Raw genomic sequence first — 24,113 nt, forward strand, 5'->3', positions numbered from 1 at the left:
CCCCTTCCTTCCTTCCCGGCCCCACCCACCTCGCCTCTGATTGGCTCCGCGATGTCTCAGGACCCTGCGGGCGACGCTATCGACTGGCCCAGCCAGCCGTCCGTCAGCTGGGAAAGTAATATGCCCAAACTGTGTGGGGGTTTGTAGACTTGGGCTCAGAGAGCAACACTTTGGAGGAGCCTCCCTGCGCGCGCTTGTGAGCTCCCGAGTGCGGAAAAACAACAACACCAAAACCATTGCTAATTGCTCCTATTGCTGTTATATTTTTTTGGTCCTTCCTTGCTGCTTAAATTGCAAAAAAGAGCAAAAGGCTGTGAAAATGGAGTGGAATTCCCTGCTGATGCTGCTGGAAGCTGCGGAATACTTGGAAAGGCGAGAGAGAGGTACATACAGCAAGATTCCCTGCAAAAGTTGAGGGGTTTCCACCCCAGGGCTGCGATGCACCCCGGATTGATTTATTTTTATTGAAAAGTCACCTTGGGTGGGGGTGGGGGTGGGGAGATGGGTTTGTTTTGTTGCAAAAAGGATTTTTTAAAAAAAGAAAAGCAAAAGCCACGAAATGAAGGAAAATCCCCCCACCGTTGGGCTGGTGGCGCTGCAGGTCCGCCTTTGCTCCCTTTCTCCGCCAACTCGCTCCCTTTGCAACTGCTTCCTCCCTTTGCAATAAGTTGCTTGCAACGTTTGCACGGGCAGCAGCAGCAATACGCGGCAGTTGTCACGAGCTCAGCTTTTGTGTGTCTCTTTTTGCCTCTTCCCCCCCCTAACCAGAAGCGGAGCACGGCTACGCCTCGGTGCTGCCCTTCGACAGCGGCTACGCCAGGAGGAAAAGCAAGGCCGGGAAGCCCCAGAGCAGCCGGTGAGTGCGGGGGGCTGCGATCCCCTACCCCCCACCCAGGAGCCCTCTGCTTAAATGCAGCTCTTCCCTCGACCTTATTTATGGGTGGGCTGCATGTCTTTCTGCACTACAACTCCCATCATCCCTGGCCGCTGCTCCTGCTAGCTGAGGATGATGGGAGCTGTAGTCCTCCCGCCACCTGATAGGACCCAGAGGCCGTGTTGATGCACCAGCACAAGGTATTTTGCAGCGACTTCAGCACCAGCACAGAAGCAGGAGGTCGCCATTTCCTTCTGCCGACCCCTCTTTTCTGGGCTGGGTTTATGCTTCGGTCTCTCCTGAAGAAGCTGCCACGCGTACAGCGGGGCTTCCTTTCTCCCAGGCAACCTCCACTGGATGCTACCCAACCCCAACCCCGCAGTCCCCTTTTGCTCCTTGGCTCCAGGGATTTCGACTTGGGCGAGGGCAGCATCGCTAACACCCCAAAATTGCCAACTTCAGTTTTCAAAAGCAGGTGCCCTGGGGGGGGGGGGATGAAAAGCACAAAAGTCGAACCTGCTGAACTTGTTTTAAATTGCAAGAATAAGCAGCGCAGCGATCTCTGATTATCTTTCTCAAATACAAAAAGGTGTTTCAGCGCACAGATCGTTCTGAACAATCTTGGGAACTGCAGTGTTAAAAGTATCTTGCGAGTTTCAGTTACAGGCGCATCAAAACTGCACTTTGTGCACCTTTTCCTTTGCAAATTTTGTCACCTGTTCCTTCGGGTCGAGTGCTGGTAATACGGGTTGAATTGGTTGCCACCCCGACTGGTCTGTTTCGCAACATTGTCGATCGCGTGTAAGCTTGAGCTTTGAAAAACAGCATTAAAAATAAAAAGTAAAATGTTATCAGGCAGTTATAACAAAAACTAATCTGTATAAAGCTGTGTCCTCTGAGGTCTGCATCCTAATGATCATGCCAGCCCCGCTGCTACCACATACCACACTTGTAAGCCTCTGTGTTTGTTTGTTTTTTGCTTTTTTTTGCATGCTTAACCTGGAAGTGATTTCCACTGGATTCAGTGGGACTTGCAGGTGAGATTCTGCATGGTCTCTATAAAAAGTACAACTTAATAGATGCACTAGGAGAGTAGCATGGTGGCAGAACGCTGTAAGATTGGCATAAAGGGAGTTATTTAATATTTCCTTGCATCTCCTTATATTTGTCCAGGTTTATAAAGGTAAAGGGACCCCTGACCATTAGGTCCAGTCATGGCCGACTCTGGGGTTGCGGCGCTCATCTCGCTTTATTGGCCGAGGGAGCCGGCGTACAGCTTCCGGGTCATGTGGCCAGCATTATTAAGCCGCTTCTGGCGAACCAGAGCAGCACATGGAAACGCCGTTTACCTTCCCGCCAGAGCAGTACCTATTTATCTACAGTGGTACCTCAGATTACATAGGCTTCAGGTTACAGACTCCGCTAACCCATAAATAGTGCTTCAAGTTAAGAACTTTGCTTCAGGATGAGAACAGAAACCGTGCTCTAGTGGCGCGGCGGCAGCGGGAGGCCCTATTAGCTAAAGTGGTGCTTCAGGTTAAGAACAGTTTCAGGTTAAGAACGGACCTCCAGAACGAATTAAGTTCTTAACCCGAGGTACCACTGTACTTGCACTTTGACGTGCTTTCAAACTGCTAGGTTGGCAGGAGCAGGGACCAAGCAACGGGAGCTCACCCCGTCGTGGGGATTTGAACCGCCGACCTTCTGATCGGCATGTCCTAGGCCCTGTGGTTTAACCCACAGCGCCACCCGCGTCCCTATCCTGGTTTATAATGACACATGATTAAAAGTGTATCCTGGGGGCTCTGGATGCTTTACCCTGAGCTTTCCTGCTCTGCTTAACTGGATGTGTGCCTGGATAGAGTGGGATGGTGCCTTTATTCTTTGCTTGTTCAATATACAGTAAGTGTTTGAAAAGGGAGTTTCATCTGGCCGTTTATACTGGTTGTTGAAGAGAGCACCACGGAGGCCTTGGAAGCAGGAACTTGTGAAGCACAAACTACACACACACACACCTTCAAATCCCACCCCCTTGCAGGGACTCCTGTCCTAATGATCAGCTGATTAGGATTGTTTTGCAGACTCAGCAGATTTGTCTGGCTTGCCCCAAACAAAGTCCAGGACACCCCTGCGTGTTAAAGAACGTGCCTGCTTCTTCCTTGACTTCCTGAAATACCCATTCATTGTTCTTGATGCCCTCCTTTGCTTATCCTTCTCTTTGTTCATGCAAAGTGTCATCTTGGAGTGAGAGAAAAAAACTACCTACAAAGGAATCTGAAATAATCGCAAGCGCTCGCCATATCAGACAAGCTTCTCAGTCGCTTGCAGCTAAGAAAACATTGCAGTATAACTGAAATCAGGAATGAGTCTAGTGACATTTCAATGCATTTTTATTACTATAGCCAATTAGATACTTAAGGCACCACAATATATCTGTATTGCAACATTTAATATACAATTAAATGCAGGGCTCCTTTCAACTCATACGAGCCCTGTCGCATTATATCACAGGCCTCTCTGGTCCAGATCCTGTTTCTCACATTAACTACCCAGATGACTCTAAGAAGCCTACAAAAAAACTATGAAAGCACTTGTTGTTGTTTAGTCATCTTAGTCGTGTTCAACTCTCCATGACCTCATCAACCAGAGCATGCCTTGGAAACTCTCACTTTCTTCTCAAAGCTTCTCCTTTTTTATGTCCATGGAGTTTTCTTGGCAAAATACTGGAGTGGATTGCCAGTTCCTTTTCCGGGTGGATCACATTTAGTCTAAACTCGCGGCTATGACCTGTCCGTCTTGGGTGGTTCTGCACAGCATAGCTCATAGCTTCTCTGAGTTATTCAAGCCCCTTCGCCACGACAAGGCAGTGATCCATCCCCTAATATTGCCCCTCCCAGAATCAAAATTAAGTACCCAGTTTTCTTAACCTTGTCACAAACCATCTCTGGGTTCAGGGGTGCCAACTATGGGGGCTCTGGATGTCTGAGCCCCCACAAAATTTTGTAGTGGATGCTCAGGTACCCACACCTTAGGGTTACCTGTGCAACTTCCAAGGTCTCGCACTGGGCACCCGTAACCTGGGACCCAAGTCAGCTCCCCTGTCTGGGTTCAAAGACACAGCAGCAGATGGAAGTTTTAGCCATCGGAAAGGAACGTTGTTTTTTACTTTGTAGTTGGATCAACTCAAAAAATCTGATGTCGAATTTTGTTTCTGGAAGTCCACCTTGTAGATGCTGGAAGACTTTAAAGGAAGAACCCTGGGAGCGAACTCTCCTCAGCCGCAGCCAGCATGGCAAATGGTCAGGGTTGGCAACAGTTGTAGTCCAGCAACAGTTCAGTCACCCTGATACAGACAACCTTCCTCCAGTTGTTTCACTTTCAAGAAATAGTATGCACAGCCTCAAGAAATTCGAAGTCTCTTCTGTGCATTGCAGGGTCACCGTTTCAGATTAGGGAGGTGGGTGGAATTCTCGGCAGGCAGGGTTTTCAATATATTCAGAGTTAAATACCCCGTTATAAGAGGATCTGTTGCATTTTTGTGCTTCATCAAAGCGGTAGCGGTGTAATAATGTCAAACGCATAATTTAGATGTTCCGTATAGATCCATAAAAGGTTGCCCCAATGTACCTTCATAAAAAGAAAAAAACTGCTACGAGAGGGACTGAACAAAATGGGTGCACTTCTTCCTGCTTCAAATTAATCTTTCCAGCTCTTAATTAATCTGCATTATTTGCAGAGGTGGGGGGAAGAAATTTCCCCTAAAATTTCCTTTCCCCAACAGGTGCTCAACACCGGTGCATGCAAGAAATTGTTGCTTGGGGGCCAATATTATTCATTTAGCAATACTGAAGAAGAATAAGCCCTACCTTTCGTTTCCTAACACAAAACACTCGAGGCGGCTAACATCACAAGGAAATGCAAGGTTGAGAACCTCATCCTTCATTTGCAAATGCCACGTTTGCTTCTTTCGTACACCATTTTGTGGAGCTAGAAGACTAGGGTAGGAATAACCTCACCGTGTGAAATTTCTCATGGGAAGTCGCTGAGTACAAGGGTCCCCTCATGGTCTGCAACCTAATAATCCTGAAGAGGCAGAGCAGCCATGGGATTGCCCAGGTAGAGCGATGGAAGCTATATATAACAAACAAATCTGAATTAAACCGCAGTAGGATGAGGGTTCATGCAAATTCATCATGCGAAAGGCTGGGCTGGATGAATCCCAAGCTGGAGGTAAGATTGCCGGAAGAAATATCAACAACCTCAGATATGCAGATGACACAACCTTGATGGCAGAAGGTGAGGAGGAATTAAAGAACCTTTTAATGAGGGTGAAAGAGAAGAGCGCAAAATATAGTCTGAAGCTCAACATCAAAAAAACGGAGATCATGGCCACTGGTCCCATCACCTCCTGGCAAATAGAAGGGGAAGAAATGGAGGCAGTGAGGGGTTTTACTTTCTTGGGCTCCATGATCACTGCAGATGGTGACAGCAGTCACGAAATTAAAAGATGCCTGCTTCTTGGGAGAAAAGCAATGACAATCCTAGACAGCATCTTAAAAAGCAAAGACATCACCTTGCCAACAAAGGTCCGTATAGTTAAAGCCATGGTTTTCCCAGTAGTGATGTATGGAAGTGAAAGCTGGACCATCAAGAAGGCTGATCGCTGAAGAATTGATGCTTTTGAATTATGGTGCTGGAGGAGACTCTTGAGAGTCCCATGGACTGCAAGAAGATCAAACCTCGCCATTCTTAAGGAAATCAGCCCTGAGTGCTCACTGGAAGGGCAGATCGTGAAGTTGAGGCTCCAATACTTTGGCCACCTCATGAGAAGAGAAGACTCCCTGGAAAAGACCCTGATGTTGGGAAAGATGGAGGGCACAAGGAGAAGGGGACGACAGAGGACGAGATGGTTGGATAGTGTTCTCGAAGCTACCAGCATGAGTTTGACCAAACTGCAGGAGGCAGTGGAAGACAGGAGTGCCTGGCGTACTCTGGTCCATGGGGTCACAAGAGAGTCGGAGACGACTAAACGACTAAACAACAACAGGATGAGGGATGCAGGTTAAGCAGCAAATCATGGGCTAGGTATTCCAGTCCTCACCCATCAAAGAAATTGAAATGTCATTGAAGAGGCAAGGCAAGCTCATTGGCAGTAGGTTGAGCACCCGCAGCAGTATTGTTCTCTGTGTTACACAATTTGCTTTTCTGCCTTTCTAACTTGGGCGAACACAGTTCACACATCCGATGAAGCTGACTTCAATTCAAAAAAGCTTCCGCCATATTAAATTTGGCACCACCAGACTGTTGTTTCTGCTGCAGCGACCTAACAAGGCTACCCCTCTGGAAAGCATATTTCTGCCAGCCATGGAGCTTTTAAAGACACAGGAGCGCTGTCGAGAAAAAGGAGGCATTTCTCAGAATAGGAATAGGGGACTTCAGATCCAGCGGCCAATTGTGGCCCTCCAGGCCGCTCTGTCTGGCCCTCTGAACCCACCCTTCTGAAACCCACTCCTCCCCAGCCCTGCATCCGCCTTGAGTGTTTTCCCCTGGCCGGGTTTCATCCTTGGACCTCTTCTCTGCCTGGGTAGTGCACAGAAACAGGTATGCGGTCGTGTAGAAACAAGCTTACTCTGCAAAGATAACCTTCTGCATTCATTGCTCTGCCCATTTTTGGCGCTTTGGGTTAAACCACAGAGCCCTAGGACTTGCTGATCAGAAGGTCGGCGGTTCGAATCCCCGCAACGGGGTGAGCTCCCGTTGCTCGGTCCCTGCTCCTGCCAACCTAGCAGTTCGAAAGCACGTCCAAGTGCAAGTAGATAAATAGGTACTGTTCCGGCGGGAAGGTAAACGGCATTTCCGTGCGCTGCTCTGATTCACCAGAAGCGACTTAGTCATGCTGGCCACATGACCCGGAAGCTGTACGCCGGCTCCCTTAGCCAATAAAGCGAGGTGAGCGCCGCAACCCCAGAGACGGCCACGACTGGACCTAATGGTCAGGGGTCCCTTTACCTTTAATGGCATGGAAGGTTGCTGAGAAGGTTTCAACCCTCAGGTTAAAAAGGTTTCCCCTACCTTGGAGTAAGCTAACCACAGGAAAACAAGCAAGGGAGAAAGAGGCAGATACTACTACTACTACTATTATTATTATTATTATTATTATTATTACTACTACTACTACTACTATTTATTTATTTATTTATTTATTTATTTATTTATTATGGAAAGCACTCAGCTGAACGCATTTTGGTGAGACTCATGCTCTGTCTCATAATACATTGATGTTCCAGACTATATAGCTCAGGCATTTCTGCATTTTCCTACAAAATTAACAATGTTGACTCTCCTCCCTTGATAGGTAGCAGCCTTATAAAGTTGCACCGATAGAATAAGGCACTGGCTTGCTAACGGAGAGCTTGAGGCTAAAGCTGTGTTTTATATTGTAAATTGCTCTGTGATTTTCGGGCGAAGGGTGGTATCAACTTTTTATGCCGTGATTTTTAAAATTAAAAAACAAATCCTTATTGTGACTTGAGAGGTCTTATTATTTTATTTTATTTTTATTTAGGTCTTCAATGATCTAAGTGTGCAATAACATGTGGAATCAGTAACAGTCTTCAGACCCTTGAGATTTTCAGATAGTGGCAGACTTAGTTACTAGCCGATACTAATAATACGCCACTAGATTTTGTGACTGTCACGAGCTGCGGTCGTAAAGAACCTCCTGGCATCTGTTTACTGAGTTGATGTGGAGGGGGAAGACAGGATTAACAAAGCATGGTGGACAGGTTAGACTAAGCTCTTGCAATGTCTGAGGAGAAGAGCTAAATGTTTCGACAGGATGGATAAAGGAGTAGGGACAAAATCCGGGACTTGAGCAAATAAATGTTTGGCAGACAGGGCCAAAGGGGTGGCCAAAGAAAAGGTGAGATGGGGACTAGCTTACACATGGTTAGGGTTAGCGATGTCGCTGCTCGGCTTGTGTGCCAGTAAAAGTTTTGTATAATACTCAGCTGCTCTGCTGCCGCCTGTGTCCTTCGCAACAGCCTGACCCAAAGAATTTGCCTTTTAAATTTCTTAGCCACCTTTCTCAGAAACCACCCAAGGTCAGATTACAGGAAGATAAAATACTGAAAACATGCAATCTTTAAAACCACAAACGGTAAAAATAACAAATCCATATGATACTAAAAGGACACTTCCCCGTCAAAGTTAACGAAATCAAAACCAGCAGAATATACGGTTAACCAAAACAAAACAGAAAAAAATTAATGGTCTTTAAAAACAACCCCAATCACTTGCCTTCACATGCCTGGTGCTGAAGAGACACCTGGTGGGCTTTGCTGGGAGAGCATTCCACAGACTAGTGGAGGGGCCACAACCCAAAAGCCCCTGCCCCCCTGTTGCCGCTCCGTGAGCCTCTCTGAGGTAACAGGCGAAAGTGGGAAGCTTCTCCCAGCCTCTCTCTTAAACTGTCCTGTTTTGGAACTGTGAAATGATGGGCCTTCCCACCATAACAGGGCAAATGTTCTCTTGATAACAGTTGCAGTGATATAGGCTGCGTCTTGTACCTCTTGTCCAAAGTAGGATCTGCCACATAACAGGCTCACATTGCCAGCCATTAGTTCATCTGTTCCCAAAGGAACATGAGAGCATTCTTCTGCTGATCATACGGCTTAAGTGTACTACATTTGGCATTTATTGTAGAAAACATGGTGCCCCCCAGATGCTGTTGGGAAGCAGCTTCCATCAGCTCTGACATTGGTCATGCCGGCTGGGTCCAAAGGCAGCTGTGGTCCAGCAACATCTGGGGGCACCATTGCTCCTACAATAGCTAACTGCCATAAGCAATACAGTGGTACCTCGGGTTACATACGCTTCAGGTTACAGACTCCGCTAACCCAGAAATAGTGCTTCAGGTTAAGAACTTTGCTTCGGGATGAGAACAGAAATCGTGCTCCGGCGGCGCGACGGCAGCAGGAGGCCCCATTAGCTAAAGTGGTCCTTCAGGTTAAGAACAGTTTCAGGTTAAGAACGGACCTCCGGAACAAATTAAGTACTTAACCTGAGGTACCACTGTAGTGCTGTTTAAGAGACATGTGGCCTGCAGACTTCAGTCCTACAAAACCATCTTCCTTTTTTTTTTTTTTTTTAACTATTTTTGTATGCGGAGGGGTTATTTAATTTTGTGAAGTGTGAAATATAAAAATCCCAACCAGATTCAAGGTTGAGCCTTGGGGGAGAAAATAAGATGTGCTAATAGTGTTCTGGATATGTCAAAATAGGTCCCTAAGATATTTTTTTTAATGGATTTCTGACAGGAACTGATTGAAAGTGCATTGTTTTATTTGAATTTCGGGTTATTAGCAAGTAAAACTCTATAATATATCATACTTTCTGTTGTTGTTGTTTCTGTAGGTCTTCACATAATGAACTAGAAAAGCATAGGTAAGTAGTACGAATCAAACAGAACCAGTACGGACACTATTATTCTGCCATGGCACAATCCTGCAAGAGAAACATTTTTAAATTGGAAATAACAGGGAATTATATCTGTTTAACTCGTGTTTATTTTATGAAAGTGTTTGCTGTCAAGTTCCAACCACTCGTTTTCAGAAACAGGCATCTAAACGTTGAACTATACTATGTGAATAATGCTGTTTATACTTAAGGTTTCAATGACATTAAAATATTTCTGAATCTGTCTACTGTAGCTCTTAACGGGCACGTTCCTGGCTAATAATTGGCAGCTCTGTTGCTTGCTGGAGCATCAGAAACAAATGGCGCCTTTCCACAGACACTAGAAAAGTAAGGCAGTGCCTAGCGACTACAGAGAGCCGAGAGAGAAATTGCACATGGTTTCTCACCTCTGACAACAGAACCTCCTACAGGCTGTCTATAGAAGCACCAGAAAGTTTGAGCAGTTAACAGGGTAGGCAGACAGGGCATTTGCAATGCATTCTTCCAGCAAGGGCAGACATTGAGCTGGAGAAATAGGGCTGGAGTGAGGAGAAAAGGAGAGAATCAGTGCAACAAATTGCCTCCCCGTATTGGTGCTGGGCTCCTGGATGTAGGGGCACACACAGTAGAGAATGGAATTTCGCTCCAGCAACTTGATTTCCCCCTCCAACTTAGTGCTAGCGCCCATGCTCCCCCCCCCCCAAACACATGGGTCCCAGATTAAATAAACCAACCTGCTGTTCGTTGTAGTTGAGTCGTTTAGTCATGTCTGACTCTTCGTGACCCCATGAACCAGAGCATGCCAGGCACTCCTGTCTTCCACTGCCTCCCGCAGTTTGGTCAAACTCATGTTCGTAGCTTCGAGAACACTGTCCAAACATCTCGTCCTCTGTCGTCCCCTTCTCCTTGTGCCCTCCATCTTTCCCAACATCAGGGTCTTTTCCAGGGAGTCTTCTCTTCTCATGAGTTGGCCAAAGTATTGGAGCCTCAGCTTCAGGATCTGTCCTTCTAGTGAGCACCCAGGGCTGATTTCCTTGAGAATGGAGAGGTTTGATCTTCTTGCAGTCCATGGGACTCTCAAGAGTCTCCTCCAGCACCATAATTCAAAAGCATCAATTCTTCGGTGATCGGCCTTCTTTATGGTCCAGCTCTCACTTCCATACATCACTACTGGGAAAACCTGCTGTTCACTGGAGCTCAAATAAAAAGGCACCAGTAGGCTGGTGCTTGTGTGCTGGCTGTCTCACTCACTCACTCACTCACTCACTCACTCACTCACTCACAACTCTTTCTGTTTCAGCAGGAGGCAGGGCCAAGGCAGCAGCAGACAGTGCACAGAAGGCATGCTCCGAACAAGAGCGGAGCCTCCTGCAGCCTGGATCTCAAAGCCTGCTGCTGTCAGTCTGTGCAAGCTCAGTGGAGCAATAGCCAAAGGCATGGCCCGCTAATTGGAATGCCGTGACCCTCACCCTGTTCCCTATGTTCAGTGTGTGGCTATCTTAGACGCTAATCCTTGCATCCTGATGGGGTTGAAATGCAAGTCTGCAAGATCGTAGGGTCCAGATGCCCTAGAAAAACGCTATTTTTGAAAAGCAAAACATCTGTCTGGAGATGGGTGGAAAGGACCAGGCCATAACATTGTTCTGTGATTGATTGATTGATTGATTGATTGATTGGCAGATATAGAGAGTTTCTAGGTGGAAATCGAAGGCTATCGATCAGGGCCGTCTTTAGCATATGTGCTGCTGGTGTGCAAAGATGCGCCTCCAAATGTAGTTTAAGGTAAAGGGGACCCCTGACCATTAGGTTCAGTCGTGACCAACTCTGGGGTTGCGGCGCTCATCTTGCTTTATTGGCCAAGGGAGCCAGTGTACAGCTTCCGGGTCATGTGGCCAGCATGACTAAGCTGCTTCTGGCGAACCAGAGCAGCGCACGGAAATGCCGTTTACTTTCCCGCCGGAGCAGTACCTATTTATCTACTTGCACTTTGATGTGCTTTCGAACTGCTAGGTTGGCAGGAGCAGGGACCGAACAACGGGAGCTCACCCCGTCGCGGGGATTCGAACCGCTGACCTTCTGATCAGCAAGTCCTAGGCTCTGTGGTTTAACCCACAGCACCACCCAGTTTAGCTGCCCCCAAATTAACTTTTATTGAGCTTTTTTTGGAATGGGGGAAGCCAAAGTTGTTGAGCTTTGGGGAGAGGGGAATTGCTCACCTGTAACAACGACGCAGCGAAAAAATTTTGATATTTGATGCTACAGACTAACAGAGCGACGGAGGAGGGGAGTGGGGACTTTTGCTCCGTTGCTTTTCACTGCTGCCAATTGGGAGGGACCAGTATACAGTAGGTATATAATTGGCGCCCACCAGAATTTGGCACCCGGGTGCGCTGCACCCCTTACACCCCCTGGTAAAGACGGCCCTGGTATCAGTGTAGGAAGGGCAGGAGAGAGTGGCTTTGAGATTTGGGGTTAATGCTTAGCGATTTCCCCCTGGGCTCTGCCCTGTTGTTGTTGTTGTTTAGTCGTTTAGTCGTGTCCGACTTTCGTGACCCCATGGACCAGAGCACGCCAGGCACCTCTGTCCTCCACTACCTCCCGCAGTTTGGTCAAACTCATGCTGGTAACCTCGAAAACACTATCCAACCATCTCGTCCTCTGTCGCCCCCTTCTCCTTGTGCCCTCCATCTTTCCCAGCATCAGTGTCTTCTCCAGGGAGTCTTCTCTTCTCATGAGGTGGCCAAAGTACTGGAGCCTCAGCTTCATGATCTGTCCTTCCAGTGAGCACTCAGGGCTGATTTCCTTAAGAATGGATGCGTTTGATCTTCTTGCAGTCCATGGGACTCTCAAGAGTCTTCTCCAGCACCATAATTCAAAAGCATCAATTCTTCTTCGGCGATCAGCCTTCATTATGGTCCAGCTCTCACTTCCATACATCACTACTGGGAAAACCATGGCTTTAACTATACGGACCTTTGTTGGCAAGGTGACGTCTCTACTTCTCAAGATGTTTTCTAGGCCTGTCATTGGCTCTGCCCTAGCAACCCCAATAAGTCTTCACTGATACCAATCAATTTCTGAGCAGTCGGGGGGTCTTCACAGGTTCTTATTATAACTGTCAATGTGTCATTTAGCTTTTAGTCCAGGGGAAGCTTCCAACCGTGGAACAAGCCCTTGTTGCATTGTCTCCTCTGCCTCTTAACATTCTGTGTCCTTGTAGTGTGTTGAGTCTTTTACATGGTGCCAGCTGCCCTGGAAATCAAAACAGGATCCAAATGTGTTAAAACAAAGAGTGTGACAATTGGGGGCGGGGGGGGGACTATGACGAGAAAAAGTGGGTTTGATGCTTTGAACTTTGTTCATCAGATCTTTACAAGGGTTGTCATTTTAGTGCTGGGATGAATGTCCTTTTTGCTTGTTTGAAGGTAGCATTGTGCAGAAATCCTAAAGTTATATGCTATCTATTGCACTCTAGTGAGCTAAAGTGCACTGTAACAACACTAAATGTGTTTGGTTTTTTTTTCATTTCAGACGAGCTAAACTACGACTATATTTAGAAGAGTTAAAACAACTTGTCCCTTTGGGAGCAGATAGCACTAGACACACTACACTCAGTCTGCTGAAAAGAGCCAAGATGCATATTAAGGTAAAAAAAAAGCAAGTTACCTTTTATTTTGTTTTACTTAAACAACAATCTGACACGCACACACCCTTTTCTTTTTAGTGAGAGGGCGGGATTGCAGATTTCCTAATTTAAAAGGTGCTGCTCTTACTTAATGGTATACTTTTTTCAGTCTTCGATGCTGATGTGGTAGGTTAAAACCCAAATACTTTAGTGAATGGAGAACTTATCCACTTTTTAAACAGTTTTTTTGTTTTTGTTTTTTAATGAGAGCACCGGATACTCAGTGCAGCCAGAACACTGTTTTTACTGTTAAATTACTGTTAAAATTATTCTAACTCCATAGAAATTGGAAGAACAAGACCGGAAAGCTCTAAATATTAAAGAACAGTTACAGCGAGAACATCGATACCTCAAGCGCAGATTGGAACAGCTCTCCATGCAGGGCCTGGAACGAATTCGCACAGACAGCCTGGGATCAACAATATCTACGGATTCTGAGCAAGGTAGGGGGGGGGGGCTAGAAGTCACCATGGGACTGTTAACTAAACGTAGGCTGTATATTTCTCTAGGGTATATACTGGGCATCCCAAAACAAGCATGTATGTTAGAATGTCCAGCGCCGGAAGTAGAGACAGTTCAAAGCATAATAGTCAATTCTTTAAAAAACAATAAATCAGGGGAATGCTGTGGATGTACTGTAACTTGACTGCAGTAAGGCTTTTGACAAAAGTCTCCTATTATATTCTTGCAGAGAAGCTGGTAGAATGTGGGCTGGACAAGGTAACTGTTAGGTGGATTTGTAGCTGGTTGACTGACTGAACCCACAGAGTACCCATTAATGGTTTCTCGTGACAAGTGGGGTGCTGCAGGTTCTGTCCTGGGTCTGTTATTGTTCGACGACTTTATAAACGACTTGGGTGAAGGTATTGAGGGGATGCTTATCAAATTCACAGATGACACCAAACTCGGAGGGGTAGCTAATGCCGCAGAAGACAGAATTGGGATTCAAGATTACCATCACGGATTGGATTACTGGGCCCAAACTTAACAAAATGAATTTCAGCAGGGACAGGTGACAGGTTCTGCACTTAGGCAGGAAGAACCAGCGGCCAAATGTAAGATGGAGGTCACCTGCAGTGCCAGTAGTACATGTGAAAAGGATCTAGGGGTCGGGAAGAAGATACTATAGCCATATTCATATCTATATATATATATATATTATTAATTTTAACATATTGATTATCATACATACAACAAAACTTCACTTCTTATTATACAATCTTTTTGGACTTCCATCAGCACCTCTGATGATCCACCATTCTTATCACTTCTTCTGCATTTCTTAAATTCATATTGCCTTTAATTATCTTAACTAACAATTCTCCTCTTTACCATTTTTGCAATGATTCAAATAATTCACCTTACAAAACTTCTTGCAAACCTACAAGCGTAATCTGATCGTCACAATTCCTTTTCAAATAGTCCGTAAATTTACACCAGTCTTCTGTGAATCTCTGGTCCCGCAGGTTTCGAATTCTTCCTCTTAATTTGTCTAATTCTGCATAGTCCATCAGTTTCATTCTCCATTCTTCTTTTGTCGGTAGTTCTTCTTGCTTCCAATTTTGTGCCAATAATATTCTCGCTGCCGTCATTGCATATAAAAATAATTTACAATCCTTTCTATTTATATCATCTCCTACAATGCCAAGTAAAAATGCTTCTGGTTTCTTAATAAATGTATATTTCAACATTTTTTTCATCTCATTATATATCATTTCCCAGAAGTTTTTCACTTTTTTACATTCCCACCACATATGATAAAAGGCTCCTTCTTTTTCTTTACATTTCCAACATTTATTGCTCACTTTATACATTTTAGCTAATTTAACAGGTGTAATATACCATCTATACATCGTTTTCATCACATTTTCTTTTAAGGCATATTCAAATATATAAAGGGCTGTCACACGGAGAATGGAGCAAGCTTGTTTTCTCCTGCTCTGGAGGCTAGAGCTTGAACTGAAGAAGCAGAGATTCCAACTAAACGCCAGGAATAACTTTCTGGTGGCAAGAACAGTTGGACGATGTAACAGACCCCCTCTTGAAGACTCTCCTTCCTTGGAGGTTTCTCAGCAGAGGTTGGATGGCCATCTGTCATGAACACTTTAGTTGAGATTCCTGCATTGCAGGGGGTTGGACTAGATGACCCTCAGGGTCCCTTCCAACTCTACAATATACGTCAGTGACGTATCCATCCGATTCTGAGCACAGGTATTTTCAACTTCTGAGCCCCTCTGGGCCAAAGGCAGAAAGCCCAGCCAGCAGCCAAACGTAGCCTCCAGCTGTGGTTCCCACAGCGCAGCAACCCGGCAAAGGGGATGCAGCAAGGAAAACCACCGTCACCTCTCTGCTGGGAAGCGCTGAGCAAAGGCGAGTCCCCAGGCAACGCAGCCGATTTGATCGAGGCATGCAAGCTCCACCTCCCAGTCGTTCTTAGACTCCTTATTGGGTGAGCAACGCAGCCAAGCAACACAGTTGGAGCCTCCCTCCTCCCTGGCCGGCAGGGAGGGAGGAAGAGGAGCTGCTTCCTTTGAAACCCGGGAAATTTAAGGGACATCATCAATAAGGGACAGCAGTGGGAAACGGCACTGGGATAAGGGAGTTTCCCGCCAAGTAAGGGACGGTTGACAGCTATGGACCAGAGGGGGCTTGGAACAGTTTTGTTTCTTGGTGTTCATGGGAAGTCAGAGCTTTGAGAGGGACTTGGAACGAACCATTTCGGAAAGTCCTGCTGTATAGTTTGCAACCATTTTATTAACTGGCTTATAAGTGTAACTGGTCAAAATCCAGAATCAAATATTTAAGGATGTAAGATGAAAACAATGTGGCTTCAAAATAATAATAAAATTTTTTTGTGGAACACTTTTAAGCAGGCAGAAGACGATTGCCAGTAAACTGTCAGTCACTTTGTCTTTTATATTTTGCTTGGGCCAGTCAGCAATTTGGTGTAGGATGTTAGTCATAACGAAAGTAAATATGTGGGAGGATGTATGCAGCAGATGAAATATACAGTGCTTAAATTTGGATCCTGGGTTCTAACAACACATATCAAGTTGCTTTGTAATTACGAACAAAGCTTTTCAGCCCCAAATAGTCAACAAAAAGAGACCTGAATCCCAGCTGGCAGTAAGCAGGATTCTTGATATCATGGTAGGATTTACCAACCACCACTTCTTCACCTCCATATTTGGCAAATTTCTGTATACAGTGGCACCTTGGTTCTCAAACTTAATCCGTTCCGGAAGTCTGTTCCAAAACCAAAACGTTCCTAAACCAAGGTGCGCTTTCCCATAGAAAGTAATGCAAAACGGATTAATCCGTTCCAGACCTTTAAAAACAAACCCTAAAACATCAATTTAACATGAAATTTACTATTTAACAAGACGACTGAACTAGAAAATGAAAGCAATAATGAATGTACTATAAAATAAATAAGACAGTATTGTAGATGATAAAATTAAAATTAAAAAAAATTCTTATCTGCACTGATGATAGTCATCGCTTTTATCCATTGCCGCAGTCACACAATCAATCAATCAGTAGCTGAACTGGGTTCCACACAGTCACAAAAACAAATCAACCGAAAAAGCCTCAAAAACAAAAACAAAAAAAAATAGCAAAAACAAAAGCGCCAAATACAGTTTTTGAACTTAATCCATTCCAGAAGTCCATTTGACTTCTGAAATGTTGGAAAACCAAGGCGCAACTTCTGATTGGTGCAGGCGCCCTGGAAACAATAGCTGACAGCTGCATTGGACATTCAGCTTCCAGAAAAACGTTCGAAAACTGGAAGATTCTGGGTTTTCGGAGTTTGAGAACCAAGGTACCACTGTATTTTTATTGCACCTTCTCAGTTTTTAACTTGCCTTGCCTTTCTATGTAAGTTTTGGTGTGTCTTTTTGGTTTTGTTTGTTTTAAAAAGAAGTGCTTAAACTAATGTAATTTGAGTATCTGAATGGAGACATGACCTATTACACAGGAAAGAGATATGGTATGTGGTTGTGTCTAAGAGACTGAGCTCCGGGTTGGCAAGCCCCTGGTTTGAATCTCGCTCTTCCTGTGAACTTGGAAAGGTTCCTTAGACAAGCCCTTTTCTCCCTGCCCCTGCAAATGCACATTTGCATCGTAGGAATAATAATGACCCATCTTGTTGTTGTTGTTTAGTCATTTAGTCGTGTCCGACTCTTCGTGACCCCCTGGACCAGAGCACGCCAGGCCCTCCTGTCTTCCACTGCCTCCCGCAGTTTGGTCATGCTGGTAGCTTCGAGAACACTATCCAACCATCTCGTTCTCTGTCGTCCCCTTCTCCTTGTGCGCTCCATCTTTCCCAACATCAGCGTCTTTTCCAGGGAGTCTTCTCTTCTCATGAGGTGGCCAAAGTATTGGAGCCTCAGCTTCACGATCTGTCCTTCCAGTGAGCACTCAGGGCTGATTTCCTTCAGAATGGATAGGTTTGTACTTCTTGCAGTCCATGGGACTCTCAAGAGTCTCCTCCAGCACCATAATTCAAAAGCATCAATTCTTCGGCGAACAGCCTTCTTTATGGTCCAGCTCTCACTTCCATACATCACTACTGGGAAAACCATAGCTTTTACTATATGGACCTTTGTTGACAAGGGGATGTCTCTACTTTTTAAGATGCTGTCTAGGTTTGTCATTGCTTTTCTCCCAAGAAGCAGGCGTCTTTTAATTTCGTGGCTGCTGTCACCATCTGCAATGACCCGCCTTACAAAGTTGTAAATATTGCTACAGTGGTATCTTGTTTCTCAAACTTAATCTGTTCTGGGAGTCCGTTCGACTCCCAAAACCGTTTGAAAACCAAGGCGTGGCTTCTGATTGGCTGCGGGAGCTTCCTGCACTCAAGCAGAAGTCGCGGCGGACGTTCGGCTTCCGAAAAAGGTTCGCAAACCGGAACACATACTTCCGGGTTTGCGGCATTCGGGAGCCGATTTGTTCGACAACTAAGCCGTTCAGGAACCAAGGTCCCACTGTGTAGGAAGCCCTCTGAACACTCTATTTTTATTTTTTTAAAAGTTTTTATTATTAAACTAATTCAGCATTAATACACACATATTGCGAATATACAAGCATACAAACATACATTTCATAGAATCCTTAAATATATACAAACATACCTACATTCAGTCCCACAGATAATTCCTTTTCCCCTCACCATCCACCACCCCTCACCCCACCTTTGTGTTAGACTTCCAATCTACTCAATTGCCATTTCTTTCCACTTCTGTTGCTTTCTTTCACACACCTTTAACCTAATTTCATGCTTCTTTTTCTATTACACATTGTTATCCATCTTATTTAGTATTTCAGTATTTAAAACGGAACTTGTTTATTCTAATAGGATGGTTTTGCAAGTATCCTTTAAACACCTTCCAGTCCCTGTCTATCTTCTCTTTTGAGATCCTTCCAATTTCTCCCATTGTTTTGGATATATTGTAATACTCCAATAATTTGGCAAGCCACTCTGTTTTTGTTGGTATAATACCACTTTTTCAATTTTTCGCAATCAGTAGCCTTGCGGCTACTGTTGCGTATAAATATAATGTCTTGTCTTCTTCCTGGTACTATTCCCAATAGAAAACCTTCTGGTGTCTTCCTAAATGAATATCTGAACATTTTTTTCATTTCGTTATATATTGTTTCCCAAAATTGTTTGATGTTTAAACAATTCCACCATATATGCATCATAGTACCTTTTCCAATGTTGCATCGCCAGCAAACATCGGTACAATTTTTATTCATTTTTGCTATTCTTTCAGGTGTTAAATACCGTCTATGTTGTATTTTGAGGTAATTTTCTTTCAATACATAACACATAGTGAATTTCATATCTTCTTTCCACAATTTTCCCCATTCTTCAAACATAATATTTTTCCCAATATCTTGCGCCCATTTAATCATGGATTCTTTAACCAGTTCATCCTTTGTTTACCACTCTTAAGATCAGATTATACAATTTAGATTTATTTTTTATTTTTCTTGTATTAAGTATTTATCGAATTTTGATATTTCTTTTTCAAATCCTAACTTGAACGCTCTAAAGCACTGTATGAACATCAGATGGTTCGGTTCGGCTTATCACAGTTTTGAAACTTCCGTCTTCTCTCCCGTTTCAATTTAGAAGTAGACATCGAAGGAATGGAATTCCCACCAGCTGAAATGGACAGTAGCAGAAGTCCCAGCGATGCGGAAGACAGTTTGCAAGGGAGCTCGAGCGACAGCGGCTACACACATTCGCACAGACTCAATGCCAGGCTTCTGTAGCATCGAAGGGCACCGCTCAACTCAGGACGTTCTGACTAAAGCACTTACACAAAATATGCCGGACTGCCATTCTTCCAGAAAACCTCAGCCCACAGTAATCTGAAAGGAGGTTTCGTGCCCAGGGTTCGCCGAACGACGATTGGTATATTCAATAAATTGCAAATCATGTTTTTTTTCTACAAAATGTGATTAGATACACTTGCGGCTTAAAGTCCTTTATTGTAGCCATTGTACACACTGTTAGTTCTGGGTGGGTGGGTGGGTGCTTTTAAAAAATACTTTAAAATACAAAGTGGGCATAGCAAATATTTACACACGAAGATGGAGATTTTCTGTTAGCCACTCAAAAATGGGTTTGTCTCTGGCAATAGGAACTTCTGTAGCCGAAACGGCGCGTTAAAAGGCTCGTCCACAGTTCTGCTTGCCACAACAGTCTTTCCCAGGAAAACCTGCTTTTTACCGCTGAATCTGATTGGGATTTCTCTGAATTAAGAGTGGGTTTTCCAGGAGAAAGTGGCATGGCAAAGGCAAAACTGCTCAGACCCTCGTTCTTTGGATTTTGGCTATAGTGGACCAAGGATTGAAAAGTTAGTGGGGAGGATATACTTTTTTAAAAGTACATTATCATTTTACCCCAAAAAAAACCCAACAACTTTGGTTAGCAAATATTCCTATAGGAGAAGTTCTTTCGATATTTTTGAGACACACACACACACAAAATGTATATTCTCTTGATTTATCATCAAGTGTACTGTTCATCTTCAAAAGATGAGGGGAAAACTGATTCTAATCAGGACTTAATGTGCAATGACCCTAGCTTTCTATGTTTTTATATAGTGACTTAACTCCGGAAGAAAATAAATCGTGTTTGCTTGCACATGTAAAAAAACAAAACACTCTGCTAACTTTTGAGGGTCAGGATTATTGTGCACAAAGATTAATTGCCTCTCATTTGGTGATTTTTAGCAAGGGTTGTTTATTGTACTCATGTTTTTACTCTCCACGAAATGCTTTGACCGCGTATGTAGCACTCGGCCCTCAGGATTTTCATTTTTTGTATTTGCATTTATTCTTCCCGCCTTCTCAGACCGTGATTCTGATGATTGTGCCACATCCAAATGAGTGAATGTCAATTCAGCGGAGGAGGCCCATGTCTGCAGCTGTTACATATCATATATTATGATGCTTATCTAGTTCCTGTTTTAACTGATGGAAGTGTCAGGTGTACATTGCATTATGCATCTCCATTCAGGTCATTTAAGTCTCACGTAGTCAGATGGGACAAGCTGGATTGGGGCCAACACACTCTTTTTTTTCTAATTGATTTTAATGTTTACCATTCAATATTTCAGTATTCTTTGTGAAGGATTCAGAGCTCGAATGAACCAGAGCTGGATTATCAAATAGTTGTTCAGAAGAAAGCAAAACTGTTTGCTTAAGTTTTTTTTAAAAAAAATATTATATTGCTTTCTGCAGCTGCAAATACACTTAAATGGAAGGCATGGCTTTAAATTACAGTATTCATATTAAACCTTTTTCTTTCTTTCTTTTATATGCTATCATTGAAATTTGAATTCCTTACAAAATGCAAAGAAAACGCTGTAAAATTGCATCGTTTATTTAGCGTTCATCAATATGTTTAGAATATAATTACCCCGATTGTAGCAATACTGCAACCTTGCCTTTTAATACACTTTAAGCTTAGTGAAGTCATTAGAGTTTGGCTTGCTGGTAATTAAAAATGGACCAATCTTTGCATCGCTACTTTAAGGTCTTTTTTAAATAAACAAAAAAGATTGAAAGCTATATAGACTTTAGACATGTTATATTGCCTGTAAATACATTTCCTATTAAATACTCTGTATTATATTTTTCCTAACTCTTCCCATTTGCTCATCTAGAGAAAGGGAATAGTTACATACCTGAATCGGAGTCTCAGGGACTCTTCACCTTAGTCAAATTGTGCCTTGGTGACCATTGATCTATTCCTTTTCCTTTCCTTGTTTTTAAACCTTAGTGTGGTTACTTCAGAAGCCCCAGTCAGCATGTTTGAGTACAGTGGTGCCCCGCAAGACGAATGCCTCGCAAGACGGAAAACCCGCTAGACGAAAGGGTTTTCCGTTTTGGAGGTGCTTCGCAAAACGAATTTCCTATGGGCTTGCTTCGCAAGACGAAAATGTCTTGCGAGTTCCTGCAGGGTTTTTTTCTCCCCCCCCCCTTTCCCCAAGCCGCTAAGCCGCTTATCAGCTGATCCGCTAAGCCGCTTAACAGCTGATCGCTAAGCCGCTAATCAGCTGATCCGCTAAGCCGCTTAACAGCTGATCCGCTAAGCCGCTTATCCGCTAAGCCGCTAAGCCACTTATCAGCTGATCCGCTAAGCCGCTAATAGCGCTAAGCCGCTAATGGGCTTGCTTCGCAAGACGAAAAAACCGCAAGACAAAGAGACTCGCGGAACAGATTCTTTTCGTCTTGCGAGGCACCACTGTATATCATCTTGCTGAACGTGAAGCTCTGAGACCTCTTTTTTTTTCTTTAAAAAAAGATACTTTTAGTGCAGGGAAAATAATCATTCCAACGCCTATACCCAATAATTTAACCCCACTTTAAAAATGTGTAATATTCTCTGATCAGTGGCTTCCAAGAAAGTCATATAAACCCTGTTCCAGAAGTCCATGTGTTCAGATGCACATAAGGATATTTTCTGCTCCTGATTTAAACGGAGAGGGGTCACTCTGTGAGAAAACTATTCTGTCCGTTTAAATTAATTGGGAGACTTGCTCTAGTGACAGGGATCTACTGAGTAGACCGCAGGATCAGGGCCATGCTGTCAGCTGCTACAACCTAAGGCTGCAATTGAATGGTTTTAGCGTTGAACTAAATTTTATACGGCAACGAACTGGTGAGAAGGACGAAACAAAATATTTTGGGTGCCTTTCTCACATCCCAGAGGCACCCTAGGGCAAGACCTGCCCCCATCACTGCCAGTTCCTGCTTCTGAGCATCAATAAACCTTTCCCCTTTCCTTCCTGCTATTTTCAAACTGGGGGTTAACAAGTGGGAATTTTAATATTTTTTAAATCAGGCAGCCTAGACATAGATGGAGGCAGGCATGCTGGTGTTCCGCTCTTCGTTCTGCCAGCTCAAGTCCCAGCAGGATGTAGGGCAAAGCATTTTCCAAACACACCTTAAGATTGCAGCCTTTGCTGCTTCCTTTAATACTCAGCGTATTATTTTCCCCGTGGTGCTCACAATGCAGAAAACAAAAGGTCGGCTATACTTTTGGCAGCTTACAGACCTTGTTAGCCCGGAACTTGCTAACCAAACCAGGCTGCTTCAAAAGTCATCCCTCCTTTAACCAGGGGGAAGACGCCTAAAGCTATAAACCGGCAGCTAAATTGGAAATAAACCTCTGTTAATGCTCTTGCATTGTACACTTTGCATAGGATTAAAACCTTTCGTGAGAAAAGATACACAGCAATATAAGCATTGTGTGTAGTGGAAAGCAGCATTAATTACTAGCTCCTCTTGATTGCATTTAATGTTGAAAATCATGATCTATATTTTTTAGAAGTTTACTTTAACTGTTACTGGGGAAAACAGTTGCGTTGTTGTGTTTCTTTTACTATATAATGAATGGATTCATGGCTTGTAAAATGTTGGCTTTCATGAAAAAGCAGCTCTTGCACAGAACATTTCAAACATAAAAATCTGAGCGAATGGAAAAGAGATCTCATGTCAAACATTGTTGACTTTATGCTACTCTTTAAAAATAATAATGAATGTGTATTAATGAACTCTTCCATGCTGGGTATAAGTGGCTTTGTATATCTTTTATATTTTCAATAAAGATTACTCCAGTATTCTAAGTTGCATATAAAAATGTTTTCCTGGTTTCTCCTTGTTCAATCATTGCTGTGATAACTTCTAGCAAAGCCAAGGCATATTCAGAAATCCCCTAAACGTTTTCAGGTAGCAAAGCTTAACTTAGGACACAGAGTTGCAAAGCCTTCTGTGCACAAGTGGAATTTCCTAAGGAACACTTCCCCAAGATGTTGTGATACTGCCATCATTCCCAGCCACCATGGCCTGTGGTTGCTAAGGGCAGGCGAATCTTGTCCATTTTGGTTTCTCACCATGTCTCAACACCACGTCACTCTAAAGTTCCGTTCTTGACATTTCCACATCAGTGCGAATTTTTCAAAGGTACAGGTAGGTAGACGTGTTGGTCTGCCATAGTCGAAACTAAATAAAAAAAATTCCTTCTAGTAGCACCTTAAGGTGGCCGACTCTGGGGTTGCGGCGCTCATCTCCCTTTATTGGCCGAGGGAGCCGGCATACAGCTTCCGGGTCATGTGGCCAACATGACTAAGTCACTTCTGGCGAACCAGAGCAGTGCAAAGAAACGCCGTTTACCTTCCCGTCGGAGCAGTACCTATTTATCTACTTGCACTTTGACGTGCTTTCGAACTGCTAGGTTGGCAGGAGCAGGGACCGAGCAACGGGAGCTCCATTGTGGGGGTCCGAACCGCCAACCTTCTGATCGGCAAGTCCTAGGCTCTGTGATTTAACCCACAGCACCACCTGCGTCCTGACAGCGCCACCCACCTCCCAGTAGCACCTTAGTAAAGGTAAAGGTACCCCTGCCCGTACGGGCCAGTCGTGTCCGACTCTAGGGTTGTGCGCCCATCTCACTTAAGAGGCCGGGGGCCAGCGCTGTCCGGGGACACTTCCGGGTCATGTGGCCAGCATGACAAAGCTGCTCTGGCGAGCCAGCACCAGCGCAGCACACGGAAACGCCATTTACCTTCCCGCTGG

General features: G+C 44.3%; 1 protein-coding gene across 2 annotated transcripts; it reads left to right on the forward strand.

Moving 5' to 3' along the window:
• Positions 1–114: 114 nt before the first annotated feature.
• MXD4 (MAX dimerization protein 4) lies at positions 115–21,104 on the forward strand. 2 transcript variants are annotated; one of them, XM_077930713.1, is made up of 6 exons: positions 115–383; positions 769–856; positions 9,290–9,319; positions 12,863–12,977; positions 13,300–13,459; positions 19,156–21,104. In XM_077930713.1, the coding sequence occupies exons 1-6, from the start codon at positions 320–322 to the stop codon at positions 19,296–19,298; spliced, it is 600 nt and encodes a 199-aa protein (XP_077786839.1). In that variant the 5' UTR covers positions 115–319; the 3' UTR covers positions 19,299–21,104. The 2 variants fall into 2 exon arrangements, with proteins under 2 accessions (XP_077786839.1, XP_077786838.1); XM_077930712.1 differs by lacking the exons at positions 115–383; positions 769–856 and adding an exon at positions 1,353–1,911.
• The last annotated feature ends 3,009 nt before the right edge of the window (positions 21,105–24,113 follow it).

This window comes from Podarcis muralis, chromosome 6, assembly GCF_964188315.1.
Source record: "Podarcis muralis chromosome 6, rPodMur119.hap1.1, whole genome shotgun sequence".
Lineage (NCBI taxonomy): Eukaryota > Metazoa > Chordata > Lepidosauria > Squamata > Lacertidae > Podarcis > Podarcis muralis.